At 41.9% G+C, this 18,610-nt stretch overlaps 1 protein-coding gene across 1 annotated transcript in view; it reads right to left on the reverse strand.

Moving 5' to 3' along the window:
- The window catches only part of SLC44A3 (solute carrier family 44 member 3), a 115,806-nt gene that overhangs the window by 94,306 nt on the left and 2,890 nt on the right, over positions 1–18,610 (reverse strand). The window contains exons 3-7 of the mRNA XM_049879709.1: positions 16,163–16,305; positions 13,748–13,884; positions 11,869–11,962; positions 2,913–3,073; positions 525–614 (exon numbers count right to left, since the gene is read on the reverse strand). Coding sequence (XP_049735666.1) covers positions 525–614; positions 2,913–3,073; positions 11,869–11,962; positions 13,748–13,884; positions 16,163–16,305 — 625 coding nt within the window. The remainder of the gene's footprint in view (positions 1–524; positions 615–2,912; positions 3,074–11,868; positions 11,963–13,747; positions 13,885–16,162; positions 16,306–18,610) is intronic.

Below are 18,610 nucleotides of genomic sequence, written 5' to 3' on the forward strand. Positions count from 1 at the left end.
TGGAGCCTTCTGAATGCCCTTGCCACTCAGACCCCTTTTCCTGACAAGCCCTGGATTAACCCATATTTACTAAAACGGCAATAACGGGCACAGTAGAGGGTCCCCAGGACCTGGTCCAGTGTAGGGCCTGTGTCTGTTCAGACTGGTCGGAGCCTTTGTATGACAATTGTGGGCAGGCACATGCAACAGGTGATGTGCAAGTTCAGAAGAAACCTTTAGAATGCTTCCAACAGGCACTGGCATTGTCGTTCATGTTAGGGACACCAGGGTCACTCAATTGGTGTGCTCATCTCTGAGGCGGCGTGGTGTAGCAGAGGAAGCAACAGATTGAGCATTAGTTCTGCTATTATCTGCGAGACATAAGCGGCTCCTGCGGTCCTCTCTGGGCCTGGGGGTTCTCATATGTAAAATAACGGGGTTGGACTAGATATTCTCGAAGACTCTGTTTAGTTCAAAAGGTTCTATACTTAATGGGAAGGCTTTTTGTTTAATCCAGAAGGAATCGATCAGGTGGAAATACTTACACAGCAATCCCAAAATAACCAGTGAAATGAAAATGTGAACCAGAAGCGTGGAGATGAATCGGAAGGTGAACATCATGGCCAAAGACAAGGCTGAAAAATTAAGCAAAACATATAAGCCCCAACAACAACGAAGAACGTGAGGGGAACAATGATGGGGACAATGATGATTAGACCCTCCAGCAGAATGAGGGCCATTATTCAATCTCTAAGTCCTTTGGGACATCTAAAAAAAAACCCATTGCTGTCGAGTCAATTCTGACTCATAGTGACCATACAGGACAGAGTAGAACTGCCCCATAGGGTTTCCAAGGAGCTCCTGGTAGATTTGAACTGCTGACCTTTTGGTTAGCAGCCATAGTACTTAACAATTACACCACCAGGGTTTCCATCTACCACACACCAAACAGAAATAAGACACACCCACGGCCCTCTCTGAAGCATATATCAGTTCAGTCCACTACAGTAAACCAGTTCCTGAAAGTGCTAGCACTCCTCCTGAATTAAAAAAAAAAAAAAAAAGAGAGCATATATTATTCCCAAGCCCCAAAATATTTTTTTCCTTACAACTCCAAAAGAACCATTTAAAAATTTTACCATATTTAACTCTTCTGACCTCCTACTAGGCTTATGTAAAGTTCTAACTTCAAATGTTCTCAGATATTCGTATTAAATAATAAATATTAGTGCCTTTAAAAATGAAAAATTTAAGATTCTAATTATACAGTAAGCTCTATGTGTGAAATGCTGTATATTACTTTTCAATATTTAGGCTTTCAGGTTTACGAATTTATTCTTAATCTTTTAGAGAATCTATAAGTCTATTTTATTTTTTCTAAACAAGAAATCAGGATTGAATGTGGATATTTTAGGGTAGGGGTTAAGAGTATTGGTTTTGGAATCAGACAGAGCTGGGTTTGAGTCTCAGCTCAGCTACCTACTAGATGTGTGATGTTGGCCACACAGGGAGTCCCTTAACCTCTTTAAGCCTCAGTTTCCTCTCCTACAAATAGGGATGGGATTCTGATGAGGTTTTAATGAGTTAAAATAGTCCTCTTATGACGCTGGTAAGGAGCCCTGGTGGCGCAATGGTAAAGCACCGGGCTCCTAACTGAAAGGTCAGTGGTTCAAACCCATCAGCCGCTCCACAAAAAAAAGACCTGGTGATCTGCTCCCATAAAGATTTCAACCTAGGAAACCCCATGGGGCAGTTCTACTCTGTCCTATAGGGTCGCTATGAGTTGGAATCGACTCTATGACACATACCAACAATATAATGCTGGTGAGGTTTTAATGAGTTAAGGATAAGCACGGTGCCTGATATATGATAAGCACTCAGTAAATGATAGCTGTCAATACCACTATGAATCTAATAAGCACTGTTAATACCAGTACGAATCTAACGTCCTTGTGGGGATATTAGATCATCAGATGTGATATGAGAACTAACCTGGATATTATAGTATGTATGGGCACCACGTCAGTATCTGGAAGTCAAAGCTTCCTATTTGAGTCATTTAAAGTCATTCCCAGCCTAAGTAAGAAGTCTGGAAGTTATACAATGGTGAACCACAAAGTATTCCCAAGCACTGAGAAATTAGTAACTTTTCTGTAATGAAATTACAGAAAACTCAATTTGTAAACTGGCAAAAATACATGAATGAATGAGCAAAGAGTTTCTCCCAGTCAAGACGTCAGGAGGCCACCACTGGGGAAGGGGATTATACAAAACCATTACTTTTGCCTGAAGCAACAGTGTTCAAAGAGAAAGTTGTATCTTAATGGGGAGCAACAATCTGAAACATAGAAAATGGGAAGTCAGAGGGTCAGAAGCTGACAACTGCATCCAGAAACGCCCAGGGGGAGGCATGACTCAGCTCAAGTCCTTGACCAGCCTACAGCCCAAAGCAGGTACGTTCCATTGAGGAGCTGGAGCCCTCAGGCTATTGCCATCCGATGCCATTTAACGTGGGATACACATACCTCCTACTCTTGCTCATTGCTGACTGGGCCCACCTACAGGGAGAGAACACACTGGCCAGAAAACACGTTTCTGGTCCCCTTGACAGTTGTACTTTTCGTTTCCAATTGGTAATGTGCTTTACACATCCATCCCGTATGCCCAGCTGAAGACCAGATACTGGGACATGGTCACCATATTAAGGCAACCTCTACCCACTGAGTCTCCTGGCAGAGAGCTAGCTGGCCTACTCCCAATCTTACTGCCCTCACACTTGAACCTGACACATTGAAAATATATATAAACATATAAATATGAAGTAAAGTTTTATATTCAAGTCAAGAAGTTACTTTTCAATGTAAAACATACATATAAGTGCTGGAAACTTTGGCAGTCCATAGTTATGGAAGTAAAATTAATTGAAAAGTTACCTAATGCGAGGATACATAGACCAAGAACTGTGTCTCTTTCTGACATTATTCCACTTAGAATTCGATGCAGGGTGTCAACATCATTTATCAAAACAGATGCAAACAGGGAATAACATTCAGGCGTTTGAGGGATGCATCGGTTAAACAAGGGAAAAGACTTGCTGAAAATAAAAGAGAATAGATGGTAAAGATGTTTACTTAAAATTCTCAACAACCAAGAAAACATAAGATGTGTAGTAATAAAAGTGATTTAGCACCATCCTGTTTGTAACCTTAAGCCAGGCAACGATACCCATTTAGCTAATGCTCTGGATGGGAAATTGATTATGAAGATGAAAAAAAATCAAACCCCTGATGCTGTCAGGTTGATTCCAACTCATAGCTACCCTATAGGACACAGTAGAACTGCCCCATAGGGTTTCCTAGGCTGTAATTTTTTTTTTTTTTTAATCTTTATGAAATGAGCCCTGGTGATGCAGTGATTAAAGCGATTGACGGCTAACCAAAAGGTTGGTAGTTCGAAACCACCAGTGGCTCTGTGGGAGGAAGATGTGGCAGTCTGCCCTGTAAAGATTTACAGCCTTGGAAACCCTGTGCGGTCACTATGAGTTGCAATCTACTCGACGGCAGGTGGTGAGAATCTTTATGGAAGCAGACTGCTGCATCCTTCTCCCACGGAGTGGCTGGTGGGTTCAAACCGCTGACCTTTTAGTTAGCTAAATGCTTAAGCACTGCACCACCAGGGCTCCCATAGAGATCAATAGAAACCAAAAGCCTACAGTTAGGTTTTTTTTTTTTTTTTACTATCACGTCTTGGTCTTTCCCAGACACCAGCTACCAACCCAACATAAAAATCACACTTCTTTAAAGAACTGTTAAGGACCTGGGTGGGTTCAACCAAAAGCTGTATGAATGATAAACACCGGTTTTACTGTATCCTCTATAGAAGGGGTATAAGACTACAGAAAAAAACCCATTGCCCTCCAGTCAACTGGAGTGACTCTGTGAGCTGCAGAGTGGGTGCTTAATCAATGAGTCATTACTGTGTGGATGAAGCCCTGGTTCGTGCCTGCCTCAGGGTGGTGAGAAAGCTGGCCTTTTTTTTTTTTTTTTTAATCCTAATGAATGTTAATAAGGCTACAAATACCACCGTAGGGTTCTGCTCTTCTTTGCTTCTGTGAGCTCTACACAGTAGAAATAATTCCAGCCCTAAGAAGTGTCAAACCGTGTGACATATCGCTAAAAACCCAGGCAATCACCATGCATTTTGTGAAACGTCTGAAGATGAAACAAAGGAGACGCCAAATGCAACCATTACATCGTCATGCAGGAAAAACGGTTTCTGAAACTTCCAATGAAGCGTAACATACAACATATGGAAAATCTTTCTCAGGAAGTCACAACATTACAGAAATAGTTCCTAAATCACTGAGTTGACATTCAGGAGTAAGGTAATACAACTCAGCTGTTTTTGTAAATTAAATTTTTGAAGGGGATAATATATTCACATGGTTCAAAGCCAAAACGTACAATACAATAAACAGTGAGAAGCTGCCCTTCCTTGCCTCTGAGCCACTGAAGTACATTTCTGGTCTCTTGTATATCATTCTAGAGACTTTTTTTTTTTTTAGCATATGAGAATGTAATAAACCAAATGGAAGTTTGCAGCTGTGGCTTAAAGATAGTGAAAATTATATTCCAAAATGAGATTCCAAACCCCACTATGCAGGGCTTATCAAAAAAATAGGTGGGAGAAATGGTTTAAATTATTATTAAATTCCTCTCCCAAACTGAGAGTATAAAAGGGATGGGAGTTGGAGATTGTTGTTGTTGCTGGGTGCCATCAAGTCGGTTCTGACTCTAGCAACCCTGTTCAGAGCAGAACTGCCCCACAGGGTTTCCAAGAAGTGGCTAGTGGATTCAAATTGCCAACCTTTTGGTTAGCAGCAGTAGCTCTTAACAACAGAAGACCCTTATTAAAAAGAAGCTTTAAATGTGGGAATAATTTTAGATTTACAGAAAAACTGCAAAGATTGAACACAGAGAGTTTCTGTGTTCCCTTCACTAAACCAAAAAAACCAAATCATTTGTCACAAAGTTGATTTTGACTCATGGCAACCCTATACGTGTCAGAATAGAACTGGGCTCCATAGGGTTTTCAATGGCTGATTTTTTTCAGAAGTAGATCTCCAGGCCTTTCTTCCAAGGTACCTCTGGATGGGCTCAAACTCCAATCTTTCAATTAGCAGACAAGTGTGCTAACCACTTTCCCCCAGGGACTCTAACCTTCACTTAGCACCCCCTAATGTTAGCATCTTACATAACCATCGTACATTTGTGAAAACTGAAAAATTAACATTGGTACAACGTTCAGTTCAATGTTATAAACTTTTTACTTTACTGAAGGTTCAAACATTTTAATTCCTGAATTGAATGTGTCTCTTACAACTTAAAGTGACTGAAGAACTTACTATCCAAAAGAGAAGCCTTGGGAACTGCTTGTGTTTTTCATTTGGGAGTAGAGAGAAAACTAGTCATACTAAATATATTTAAAGAGACAGAGAGAGACAAAAGTAAAGTAATTTTCTGACTCCATCCTACAGGTCATGTTTGTTTGATGTGATGGTTACATAAGCAAATACATATATACATGCACACACACATATATATACTTCATGTACATTTCCCTTTTTTACACAAAAGGTAGTATGCATACTGCTCTAAGGCCTGCTTTTTATCACTTACTAGTTCTACTCTGTCCTATAGGGTCGCTATGAGTCGGAATCGACTTGACAGCACTGGGTTTATGTTCTGCATTTCTGTGCGTATCAGAACATAAGGAAATTCTTCTTATTTTATTGAGGTAAAATTTACATACAGCTCTTCTTGAAATTGAAGGTGTTTATGCCTGAGATGAAACCTAATTCTGTTTAAGCAAGAGATGTGCTTGTACACAAAGCAAGGAACAACACAGTGATTCCTGGCCGCAAACCTAACAACACCAGAGGAATCTGGGGAAAGGTAACTCACACCCATGGAAACAGTGGCCTGGCTCATACCAAATTCTGAAGCAACCTTTCTGCTAAGGCCACTGTTCACAGAATCCATGTGACGGTCTACCCCTCAAGGATTCAAACTTACTGAAAAGTTAATAAAATAGTAGATTTGTTATTAAAAAAAAAAAAAATCCTAAATAGTGTTACATTATATACCATAATTTAGTGACTGACAATTAGATTGTTTTCAATCTTTCACTATTAACAAACACTGCAGTGAGTGATGTTACACAAATGTCATTTCACACTGGTACAAGTATACCTGTAGATTAAATTTCTAGAAGCAAACGGCTTAATTAAAAGACACATACATTCCTAATTGATGAAAACTGATGATGTACCCTCCTTAGGACATCATTTCGTTAATGTATGAAAGGGCCTATTTCGCCACACCCCGGCCATAGAGTGTATTAGCAAATCTTTTAATGTTACCGGTCTAGTAGGCAAAAACACTAGTCTTAATTGGGATTTCTGCTATCATGAGGGAGGGCCAGTCTCCTTTACTGTTTTATAAATTAGGGAAATTAGTCTCTTTTTTTCATTAATGGCTTCTGAGTTTTAAGCCACAGTTAGAAGCCTTCCCCCTACTCTCAGGTTATAAAAGAATTCTCCCCCAGTTTCTTCTAGCACTTTATGGTTTCAGTTTTTACACTAAAATCTTTAATCCATATAAGGCATTGAGGTATGGATCCAACTTCCCCCTCCCATGCCTACCCAGCTGTCCCAACACCATTTGTTGCCTATTCCATTTTTTTGTCACTGCCAGTTTTATCATGTATTAATTCTTGTAAGCCTTTGGGTCTATTCCTGGATTACCTTTTATCTTCTACTGATCTGTCTAAAAATGAACTAGTTCCATGGTATTTTAATTATTAAAGCTTTATTATCTGTTTTAAGGAGCTCTGGTGGGGTACTGGTTAAACTCTTGGCTGCTAACCGAAAGGTCAGTAGTTCGAACCCACCAGCTGCTCCGCAGGAAAGAGATGTGGCAGTGTGGCAGTCTGCTTCTGCAAAGATTACAGCCTTGGAAACCCTACAGGGCAGTTCTACTCTGTCCTATAGGGTTGCTATGAGTCTGCATCGGCTGGATAGCACACAACAACAACATAATCTGTTTTTAACAACCTTAACAACGGGCCCGCTTCATGGCTCTGAGTTTTCAAATTGTCCTTGGCCATTCTTGTTTTTTTCCTCATAAACTTTTCAACCAGCTTGTCTAGTTATTAAAAAATCCTGTTGTTATTTTTATTGTAATCATGATAAATTTATAGATCAACTCAGGGAGAAATGGTATCTTTATAAAGTTGAGTCATAATATCAAGCACATAGTATGCCTTTCCATCTTTTTAAGCTTTCTTTGTACCTCAGGGGCACATTAAAGTTTCCTTCCTATGGTTCTTGCAAATTCCTCGTTAAATTTATTTCCAGGTATTTTTGTGTTTTTATATTTGTTTTCTTTTGCTGTGTTAAAAGAAGTCTTTTTAAAAAGTACGAATGCTACAGTCCTACAGATTTCAGTATAGCAGTCTTTTTCCCTGCCATCTAACTGAGTTCTCTTATTGTTTGTCTGAGTTTTTCCAGTGAAATGTTTTGGGTTTCCAGGTATATAATCATATCATCTGCAAAGAGTAGTAATTTCACCTCCTACTTTCCAATTTTTAAACCTCTAATTTCTTTCTTTTCTATTACTAAACAGATTTTTAACAATAAATCTGAATTGTTTTGAAAGCAAATGTTTTCTAAACTTTTATTTAGTGTTTTCAAAAAATAAAATCAGATATAGATTTAATGCCTTTTTATTAGCTCTTTACCCCAAACCCAATTCTCTGTAAGATCTTAATGTTTTTAATGTGGTTTTGACAACTACGGTGCTTTTAGGCATATAATAACTACGTGATGGCAAAGAATTGCCCATCTTAGTCCTTAGGGTGATACAGAGAAGCAAGCAAAGCTCTTAGTAGCCCCTGTTGGGGGGCTGATCCACGGCCCACTGACTACCTCATTAGCTATGTTTTTAAGCCACAGCCTGTGGTTTCTTCCCCACTTCTGCTTTTCCTCTCTCTACCAGCAAAGCCACTCAAACTTGCAGGAAGTAATTTAGAGAGCTGACTATACATTTGTTCTTGTTGTTTTTAGATGCCACCCAGTTGGCCTCCAACTCGTGGTGACTCCATGCACAGTGGAACTAAACGCTGCCTGATCGCGCACCACCCCCATGACCACTGCAGATCAGACTATAGTGATCTACAGGGTTTCACTGGCGGATTTTTGGAGTAAATCACCAAGTCTTTCTTCCTAGTTCATCTTAGTCTGGCAGCTCTACTGAAACCTGTTCAGCATCATAGCAACATACGACCCTCCACTGTCAGACAGGTGGTAGCTGAATATGAAGTGCATTGTCTGGGAATAGAACCTGGGCCTCTCGCATGGAAGGCAAGAATTCTACCACTGAACCCCCAGTGTTTCATTGACTGTATATTTAGATGACCCTCTACATGGAATTCATCTGAGCAAACAATGCAATGACAGTCACAGGCACGTATGTATGAGGTTAGAACTAGAATTTATGGGGAAAAATAAACCCAAGCCTTTTAGAGGTTAAATACCCAGAGACTCAAGATACAATATTACACTGAATGCCAAATGAAAAAAAAATACTTGTTTGTTATCTTCTGTAGTACTTTTTCACTGCTCTTAAAAGCTCAATCCCAGGTATACAGACCTTCTTGATATTCAGCTGTTGCTCTAAAAGGGTATGTTATTATACTTCATATGATCAACAGAGGAAGAAGAAACAACTGGCTTCGTCAAAAAGAGGTATTTAAAAAATGTTCTTTGGCCTTATAGCCACACTTCTCATGTTTTCAAGCGTTTCACTCTTGGCGCCATTCTTCCATTATAGATATGATAATTTCAATCTCAGACAAACAGTTGCTTGTGTAAGAAAAGGAAATGGAGCCCTCAAGACTATTTCTATCTTCCTCATTCAGTCCGAGAAAGGCCAGTCAATCAACAGTCTTGTCTTCACTTGAAAAGGCAGAACTGGAAAGGTCTGTATTTAAGGGGTGAAAGAGCTGGGATTGGCTTGAGAAGAGGGAAAGATGGAGACCTTAGGACGCATGGTATTGGACCCCCAGCCCCCAGAATGGTGTGAGGCTAAGGAAGCCACTACCCAGGTAAAAAACCAAAACAAAACATTAAAATAAAATCAAGCCTTGACTATTTTAGATTATAGAAACAAATGTATGTGGACGCTGTTTGAGTTTCAATGCCAGCTCTTCTAGTTGCTGGTTTTATGACCTAAACCTCTTTCTGCCTCAGTTTTCTCAGCTGTAAAATCAGCATGAAAATAATGCCTACAGGTTTTATATACAGGCTTTGTGAGACTCAAATGAGTTAATACTTGTAAAGCACTTAGAACAGTGGTTCAAACCAAAACCATTGCCAACGAGTCAATTCCGACTCATGGCGGTCCTATAGGACCAAGTAGAATTGCCCCATAGGGTTTTCAAGGAGCCTAAACTGCTGGCTGGCCTTTTGGTTAGTAGCCATGCTCTTAACGACTGTGGCCCCAGGGCTCCACTAGGGTTAGCACATATCAAAAACTCAATAAATGTTCCCTATTTTCATCAGCAGCATCAAGATATAAGCTTCCCATGGACTTACAGTTCCCTATTACCATTTATAGTAAGAGGAGAGTTTATCCAAATCTGGTTAAATTACATCCCTGAATTCCATTCTCTTTCAATTCCTTCTTCAGGTATAGTCATAAATAGTGCTCCTTAAAAAAAAAAATCCTTCTCTCCAAGTGTCAAACAATTATCCTTCAATCTATCAAAGCTTACTATTTTTCCCCTCAGGGCTCAGTTATATTTCATTGAGACATGTTTATAATCTCTGAAAATAACCACAACTTTAAAAATGAGATATTGTAGGAAAATAGAATGAGTATTCATTGCAAATAATTCTCTCCTCCTTCAATTACTTATAACATGAAGTGCTTATTTTAGAAAAGAACTCACAAGATGGCTAACTCTATCCGGCCTCCTATTTGGTTAAAGCCTACTCATTTTTTTTTAAGCACCTGTTGGATCAGCATTTTTCAAGCTGCACTTGCCACCCATTAGGAGATTATGCAATAAATTACTTTTTTAAAAAGTGAGTCAGAATAGGAACTCCCACTGTGAGTTATATGTAGTAGGGGAAAGCCTAGTGTGAGATTTTTTTTACATTCGCAGGCATGTATGAAGTTATGTGTGTAGTCGGGGTGTGCTGTAATATACAGTAAAACCTGCGAACGCCGGAACCTGTATAAGGCAGAAATGTGTCAGAGAAGGAAAACTCAAATATCTTCAACTAAAAGAAACGATAAAAAGTGGTCTAAGACTGCACCCTGCAAAAACAAGGCAGCCCCGCTGAGTTCCGGCTCTCACAGGCTTCACTGTACTTACTGTCGGCCCCAGCCGAAGGCCTGATAAACACTGTGCTAGAGGATTGGCGCGATGCCTTGTTTTATTTAAATTACCATTATTTCTCTGGGCTTGCACAGAGGTCTCATTCATTGAAAACATACATTTTTCAAAAGAATGGCAATACAAAATGAACTCAAGCACTGTTTTGGAACATCTCAGCATCCTAAAAGTGGCAATGAATATTCATTGTATTTTACCACTTAACCTTCTCAAAGAAGCCCTGGTGGAGTAATGGTTAAACACTTGGCTGCTAACTGAAAGTTTGGCAGTCAAACCCACCAGCCACTCAGCAAAAGAAAAGACCTAGTGATCTGCTCCTGTAAATATTACAGCCTAGGAAACCTTACAGGGCCGTTCTACTCTGTCCTATGAGGTGGCTATGAGTCAGAATCGACTCAATGGCACACAACAACAACAAGCCTTCTCAAAGGTGCATACATGAGCTGTCTACCACGACAGTGACATCACTGCTTCATTATTATGGTTTTACTCTACAAATATTTATAGGGTGCCTACTGTGCGCCAGGTGAGGCACTGGGGGTTCAGTGGTAGGATTCTCACCTTCTACGTGGAGACCTGGATTTGATCCCCGGCCAATGCACCCCATGCCCAGCCACCGACCGTCTGTCAGTCAGCAGAGGCTTGCACGTTGCTATGGTGTTGCACGGGTTTCAGAGGAGCTTCCAGGCTAAGACAAACTAAGAAGAAAGGCCTGGTGATCTATTTCCAAAAATCAGCCAATGAAAATGCTACGGATCACAATGGTCCCATCTACAACTGATCATGGGGATAACGCTGGACCAAGCAGCATCTTGCTCCATTGTGCGTGGGTCGCCAAGAGTTGGGGGCTGTCTCAATGGCAGCTAACAACAACAATGATGTGCCAGGTAGTACATTATATAATAGGGATGAATAAGACCCCCAGTGGAATTCACTAAGTAGTGCTCTCGATAAGGAGCATGCCATCTCTTTTCACTGTGAGGAGCGGTGAGAGGACCACTTGGCCTTACCCACCCAGGTCTGTTTCTCATGGAGAAATCTAGAGCTATAAAAGCCAACAACGTCTGGTTGTAATAAAAAAGGCAAAAGTAAATGATTTCTACTTTGTCATAAATAGTTAAGAACCCCTGGTGGCACAACAGTTAAGCACTCTGTGGGAGAAAGATCTGGCGATCTGCTTCCGTAAAGATCACAGCATAGAAAAACCCTATGAGGGTAGTTCTACCATTTCATATAGGGTCGCTATGAGTCGGAATCAACTAGACAGCACCCAACAACAACACATAGATAGAGTAGAAAAAATACACACCGAATACTTTATAAAATCACTCATTTGGCAATCATTCACATATTACTTTTTGCTAGCCCTAGTGTTAAGAATTCATTAACTTTTGTTGATCAACAAGGAAAAGGTACGGAAGTTTTTACCTTGGAGGAACTGGTAGCCTGGGGCACAGTGAGTCTGCCTTTGGATTCCGAGTGTAGTTGAAGGAATTCAAACTGTAAACACATAGGAAGGACCCTAGAAGCAGAAGACACACAGACTATACCATCTTGTTCTATTGTGCCCATCTTCCTGGTGGAGCAGGAAACCACACCCACTTTACCAAACCAGACAGAGACAGAATCAACACCCCAGATTTAGAAAACCAGCCTGTGGGTGACCTAACACAAAAAGAGGAGGCATACAATCTGAAGTCAAGTTAGGTCCTCTCTTATCTTCTGAAACCCCAAATTCAAAACTAAAAGTTATATATGTGATCAGTACAAAAATAATTTGAAGATTCCCTAAAGATGATTTATTACATAAGCTTGATATTTTTAACTCAGCCTTGCAAATAATTCTTTAAAAAAAAAAACCCAGCACAACATATCACAGGCATATAAAATTTGCAGGGGGTTGCCTTGAGTTTCTTTCACATTCCTTTGTTTATTTAAGCTTTATAACATAAATTTAAAAAGTGTGTCCACAACACAGTATCTTACTAACACAAATGCTTTTGGTATAACCTAAGGCTATCCAACTGGTCAGTGAGTGTATCCATGGGCCCCAACATTTTACTGAAAAAACATAAATCAATCAAGTCAGTTCTGACTCATGGCAAACCCATGTGTGTCAGAGTAGAACTGTGCTGCATAGGTGTCATGGATTGACTTATGTTCCACCTAAAATGTGTGTTATCAACTTGGTGAGGCCACGATTCCCAGTATTGTGTGGTTGTCCTCCATTTTGTGATTGTAATTTCATGTAAAAAAGGATTAGGGTGGGATTGTAACACCCTTACCAGGTCACATCCCAGATCGATGTAAAGGGAGTTTCCCTAGGGTGTGGCCTACACCACCTTTTATCTTACAAGAGATAAAAGGAAAGGGAAGCAAGTAGAGGCTGGGAACCTCACACCACCGAGAAAGCAGCACCGGGAGCTGAGCGCGTCCTTTGGACCCGAGGTTCCTGCGTAGAAATACTCCCAGACCAAGGGAAGACTGGTGACAAGGACCTTCCTCCAGAGCCGACAGACGGAGAACGCCTTCCCCTGGACCTGGCACCTGAATTTGGACTTCTAGCCTACTGGTCTGTGAGAGAATAAACTTCTCTTTGTTAAAGCCATCCATCTGTGGTACTTCTGTTATAGCAGCACTACATGACTAAGACAATAGGTTTTCAGTACTGATTTTTCAGAAACAGATCACCAGGACTTTCTTCTGAGGTGCCTCTGGGTAGACTCAAATAGCCAACCTTTTGGTTAGCAGCTGAGTGCATTAACCGTCTGCACCACCCAGGGACTCCATGAATGATCATACTGGTTGGCAATTCCACCCGAACCTAGCATGTACCTCTCTAGATCAGGATGTACCCAATGTGCACACAGCACTTTGACCTTTTCTCTGAACCTGCCCTGGGGCCTCTAATGTAAATCAGTACACAGCCCCCTGAGCCTATCTATGTTAACCTCCCCACAGGAACCTCCCTACGGGAACCTCTCTACGCTATTCTCTCTATGCGAACCTTTCTATGCTATCCTCTCTGTGGAAAACCATTCCCCACCCGTAAGAGGGGAGCACAGGTACGGAGCAGCTAGGGTTTCAGACAAATCCAGACAAACCTGAATCAAACTGAACCAGCTGAAGAGAAAACGTTTATAGCCATTCCACCCAAGAAGAGGCACCCACCAGGAAGTACAATCCCCAGATTTCCACAGAAAGCAGCATCAGGACAAGCTGTCTCATCTAGGGCCCCTTAGGTTACTTTACTGTGTTTCCGACCCTGGGGGGATGGGGTGAGTGAAGCTGGCCCCTCAGTGCCTACCACTGTTGTTGGCAAAGCGTTGGACGTCTTCCAGGGTGTCAAGCTGTTCTTCCGGGCAGCTGGATACGCAGAGAACAATGGAATCTTGCCTAACATCTTTGACTTCCAGGTTGCAGGAATTCATAAAGAACACGTGTCTAGGAGGTAGATGAAACAAAAGAAAGTCTTAGAATATTTCCCCTCCCTGGGTTTAACTGTATGTCTTAAAATAAGGTACAACTATACACATGTATCAAGTGTGGGAATTACTAAGGCAAATTTTATCATCAACTGCTTTGGCATGATTTAACATTTACTGTGCCTCCTGGGGCTGATCTATGGAGCTGGGCAGATTGGGAACCGATGTTAACAAAACTATCCTTTTCCGGACTCAGCATTTTCTGGAGGAAAACTGACGAGATCACTGAGGGAAAGAAGGGATTGATTAGACTGCCTGTGGACTATTAGATCAAGTCTAAACCACTCGATGGAATCCATAGAAAGCATTTGTTGTTGTTGTTAGGGGCCGTCGAGTTGGTTCCGACTCATAGCGGCCCTATGCATAACGGAACGAAACACTGCCTGGTTCTGCGCCATCCTTACAATTGTTATTATGCTTGAGCCCACTGTTGCAGCCACTGTGCCAATCCATCTTGTTGAGGGTCTTTCTCTTTTCCACTGACCCTGTACTTTACCTAGCATAGAAAGCATACTTGCACCTAACTAGTTGCTGTCGAGTTGATCCCAACTCATCGTGAACCCATGCGTGTCAGAGTAGAACTATGCTCCGTGGGGTTTCAACGGCTGATTTTCTGAATCACCAGGCCTTTCTTCCCAGGTACCTCTGGGTGGACTCGAACTTCCACCTTTAGGTTAGCAGCTGAGCATGTTAACCATCTGCACCACCCAGGGACTCATATTTGCACCTGTTGTTGTTAGGTGCCGTTGAGTCAGTTCCGACTCATAGCAACCCTACAGGACAGACAGAACTGCCCCATAGGGTTTCCAAAGAGCACCTGAGGGATTTGAACTGCTGACCTTTTGGTTAGCAGCTGAGACCTTAACCACTACACCACCAGGGCTCATATTTGCACCTCGGGGTATTTAAATGTACTTGTGAGAATAGCTGAACACAGGGAAGCAAAAGGCGGAAAGGAGGAGGCCTAGGCTGTGAACTAAAGGTTTGCCCCTCTGCTCCTCCATCCAGGAATCTCATGAGACCCTTCCTGCTGCAGCTACCCACCACTGGGTAGGTGGGCCCCAAGAATAAAACTGGCTGGCGTTATTATTAATGGGTAACGTGCTGGGCTAGCAATGGCAGCTTTTGAACCCTTGCCCAACATTTATCCAGGCTGCAGAGATAAGAAGAATGTCAGGGGAAGAGCCCTGCAGGGAGGGGTCTTGGAAAAGGGTTCCGGAAGCCTCTTTTCCTTGCAAATGGAGATGGGAAATAGGAAATGGCTGAACAGATTTCTTGGGTCTATGATAAACACTTTCTACTTCAAAGAGGGATGACTCTCAGCATTGTTATGAATATAATAAGGAATGAGAAATAAGAGCAGGGTGGGCATATCTGGCCTGCTCCTTCTTCCTCCTGTCCTCTTCGTAATCTGTAGGTGCAGGGGAACTGCCTCCCATGCAATTCATACCCAGAAAACACAAAGCCCTCTCCTCTTAAACAAAATTTAGAAAAGAGGGCTGCTCTGAATTTGTATTTGGTGGCACCAAACTTATACCCAAGACCTATTTAGACCCTTAAGATTTCTCTCCTAGGAGCTACTTTTGTTCACCAAGTCTCAAAAATTATTAAGAGGCAGCCTCCATTAAGGGGCCAGGGATTTCTCTCTCCCCCAGGGGATTCCCATTTCTCCTTTCCCCTTTCTGTTTCTGTGTTGAGTCTCACTCTCTGTGGCCTGGAGTTGGAGGGAGAAAGAGCAGGACTCTGCAGTGCCACAGTTGAGAGTGTAGGCTGGGGAGGTGGCACTGGACACAGGTTCTTGCATTCCGAGTTGGGATTCAAACATTTCCACATAGAAGCAATGTTGTGAATGGCAGGAGGGTTCATAGACACCATTAGTAAACACAACTCTGATACATCATGGATAATAACAATAACAACGAACATCACCTCTCAGTGAATCCTTAAAAGAACCTTGTGAGGAACTGGTATAATAACCAGTTAAAAAATATCAAAACTGGGCTCAGGGAGGTTAAGTACTCTGCCCAAAGTCACACAGCTGATAAGTAGCAGAACCTGAATCTGAACTTAGGGCTGGCTGGTTCTAAAACCTGTGCCCTTAACACCAAACACGGTCCCCCTTTTTATGAGATCTGCTGATAGGCTTTTGAACGGGCAGAGTTTACAGGTTCTAAATGACTATAGGAAGATTTGAAATACATGTCCTCTATAAGCTAAGGACTTACTTAGGCACTTACTTTTTTGTGGTCATGTCCTGCCCTGAAAGAGGAGCCCCTTCCACTGGAGAGTTCTTCTTGCCACACACGTTGCCAAAGCTGTCGTAGCCGAAGAGGAGTCTTCCGGTGGCTCCAGCTACCACCGAGTAGCCCATGATGAACACCTAGCAAAACCCCCACAGTACATGAGAGCATGGCAAAAGGCTTAAAACACTATCCCCCACATCCTTGAATATCTTGGACTAAAATGAAACCCAGGTAAAAATAATCTCCCAGCCTTGCTGCACTTCTCTCTCTCAGCAACAACGCCAACAACTCAAATCAGTCAGGATCCTACTTTCCTAACACTTAGCTGTATTTTAACCAGTTAGGCAGAGAGAACATTCTAAAACATTGCAACAGGCTCCTCTCCATTTTCTCACCTCTTTGTGCTTCTTGTTCTCTTCTCCAAGAACCTGTCATTTTTTCCTTCTTGGCCTAACTTCACCAGGACAACTCAATTATTTTTCTTGCGGTTCTTGGTTCATGTAAGCACATCAGGGCTATACTGATTCTTTCTCTGAGTGTGTCTGTTTGTTTTCTTTTCTTTTTATCTTATTTTTAGGGGACTTCTGGCCTCGGCAGTTCAAATCTACCAGGCGCTCCCTGGAAACCCTATGGGGCAGTTCTACTCTGTCCTATAGGGTCACAATGAGTCGGAATCGACTCGACAGCACTGGGTTTGGGTTTGGGTCCTCAGGGGAAGCCCTGGTGATGTAGTGACCAAAAGGTCAGCAGTTTGAATCCACCAGCCTCTCCTTGGAAACCCTATGGGGCAGCTCTACTCTGTCCTATAGGGTCACTATGAGTCAGAATCAACTTGATAGTAACAGGTTTGGTTTTGGTTTTTTGGCCCTTGGAGACAGAGGCCACACTGTTGATATGTGCTAAACTACTATCCATAATAAGTCTCAAAATGCTGTTTTGGAATAACTATTTAAGACAGGCAAAATAACCTCATGAACTGTGCTGGACAAGAACATCTTGCAATCTATGTTTTCAACCTATTTTTTATTCAATTTCATAATGAATGTGGAATATCTGAACTTGCAGCTCAATTATTCTGTTATTATATGCTGACAGGCCCTCTATTGAGATTGAATATGTATCTTCCCACGATATATAGTATTGTAAGTTTCCCAATATATAATACATAGAATATCATTTAATACTTGGTACTAACAGAGTCAATTCAGGAAAGAAGACATAGCACGTCACTCAATAACATGTAGTATTGATACCTTGTGTTCTAAAGTTACATTGCTCCGAACACATATTGACAATGTCAAATACGTTTCAGATACTCTGCATTCATTGCTAATTTAGAGGTCAAAATAATAAACATTCTTCACGTACCCAGTGTGTGGCAGGCACTCTGCTACTGGGGATAAAAAGATTAGCAAAACTTAGCCCCTGCCCTCAAGGAACTTGGCCCCAAAGGGAAGGACTTAGAACCTGCCAGCTCCTCCTCAATCTAACTGATGAGATTCCTGGATAAGTGGGTCACCTTTGCTAGGTGGACAGGGTCACTCCCCCCCTACTTAAAGGCTGTGGAGGAGGGTGTGACGGTGTCCACGTGGCTGACACAACATGACCCAGCGGGGCCTGCTCTTCTGTCCTTCCGAGTGGCTAGCTGGAGTGTGGTAAGACCCCAAGATTGGGTTTAGATTTAGGGGGAAGAAAGGTTAACATACTTCTGCCCATCTCACCAGAGATCTAATAATGAAGTGATAATTCCTACTGGACATCATTCTTTAAGTGAATATCGCCCTTGGAGAGCTTGTGGGTAGGGATGAAAAGCTTTTTTGAGGGTGGGGGGAGATTTGGGTATTCCTGAGTCCCCGCAACAACGATACTACTTAAAACCATCAAAACTCTGTTCTAATTTCAAACACACAGTAGCAATTCCATAGGACAGGTGATACAGTAGGTGCCTATATCAGGTATGGTGGGGCTACCAAGGAGGTCACGTCAAACGTGCCTGCGGAGGTCAGGGAAATGGAGTCTTGAAAGAGAGAGGACAGTTGAGAGGTAAGTAGGGGCAGAGGTGGTCCAGACTTTCAGGCATTCTCTTCTACATGCTTTATGTACGGGTGTACTTCCTATTTGCAAAAGGCTGTCCCCGTTTGTAATTCAGGCCCCTCACCCCAAATATCCTTTGTCCAGCCCTAACTCAGGGCAGTGCCATCAATAATAACCCTCTCTGACCCGTCAGTTCAGATTTTGCTCCTGCCTCGTCACTGGTCAGCATATCACAAGACCAGGAAGCAGAACAGCAGAGGCAGAAAAACACTCCTTGCTCTGTTAAAGTATCTGTGGTTAAAGAATGTTGCAGAAACTAAAAGTTGGAAGGACTCTCATTACTCAAATTTAACATAGTAATGAGAACACCTGCATACTAAGAACTGCAGATTTATTTTGCAAATGAAA

Source organism: Elephas maximus, chromosome 3, assembly GCF_024166365.1.
Source record: "Elephas maximus indicus isolate mEleMax1 chromosome 3, mEleMax1 primary haplotype, whole genome shotgun sequence".
NCBI lineage: Eukaryota > Metazoa > Chordata > Mammalia > Proboscidea > Elephantidae > Elephas > Elephas maximus.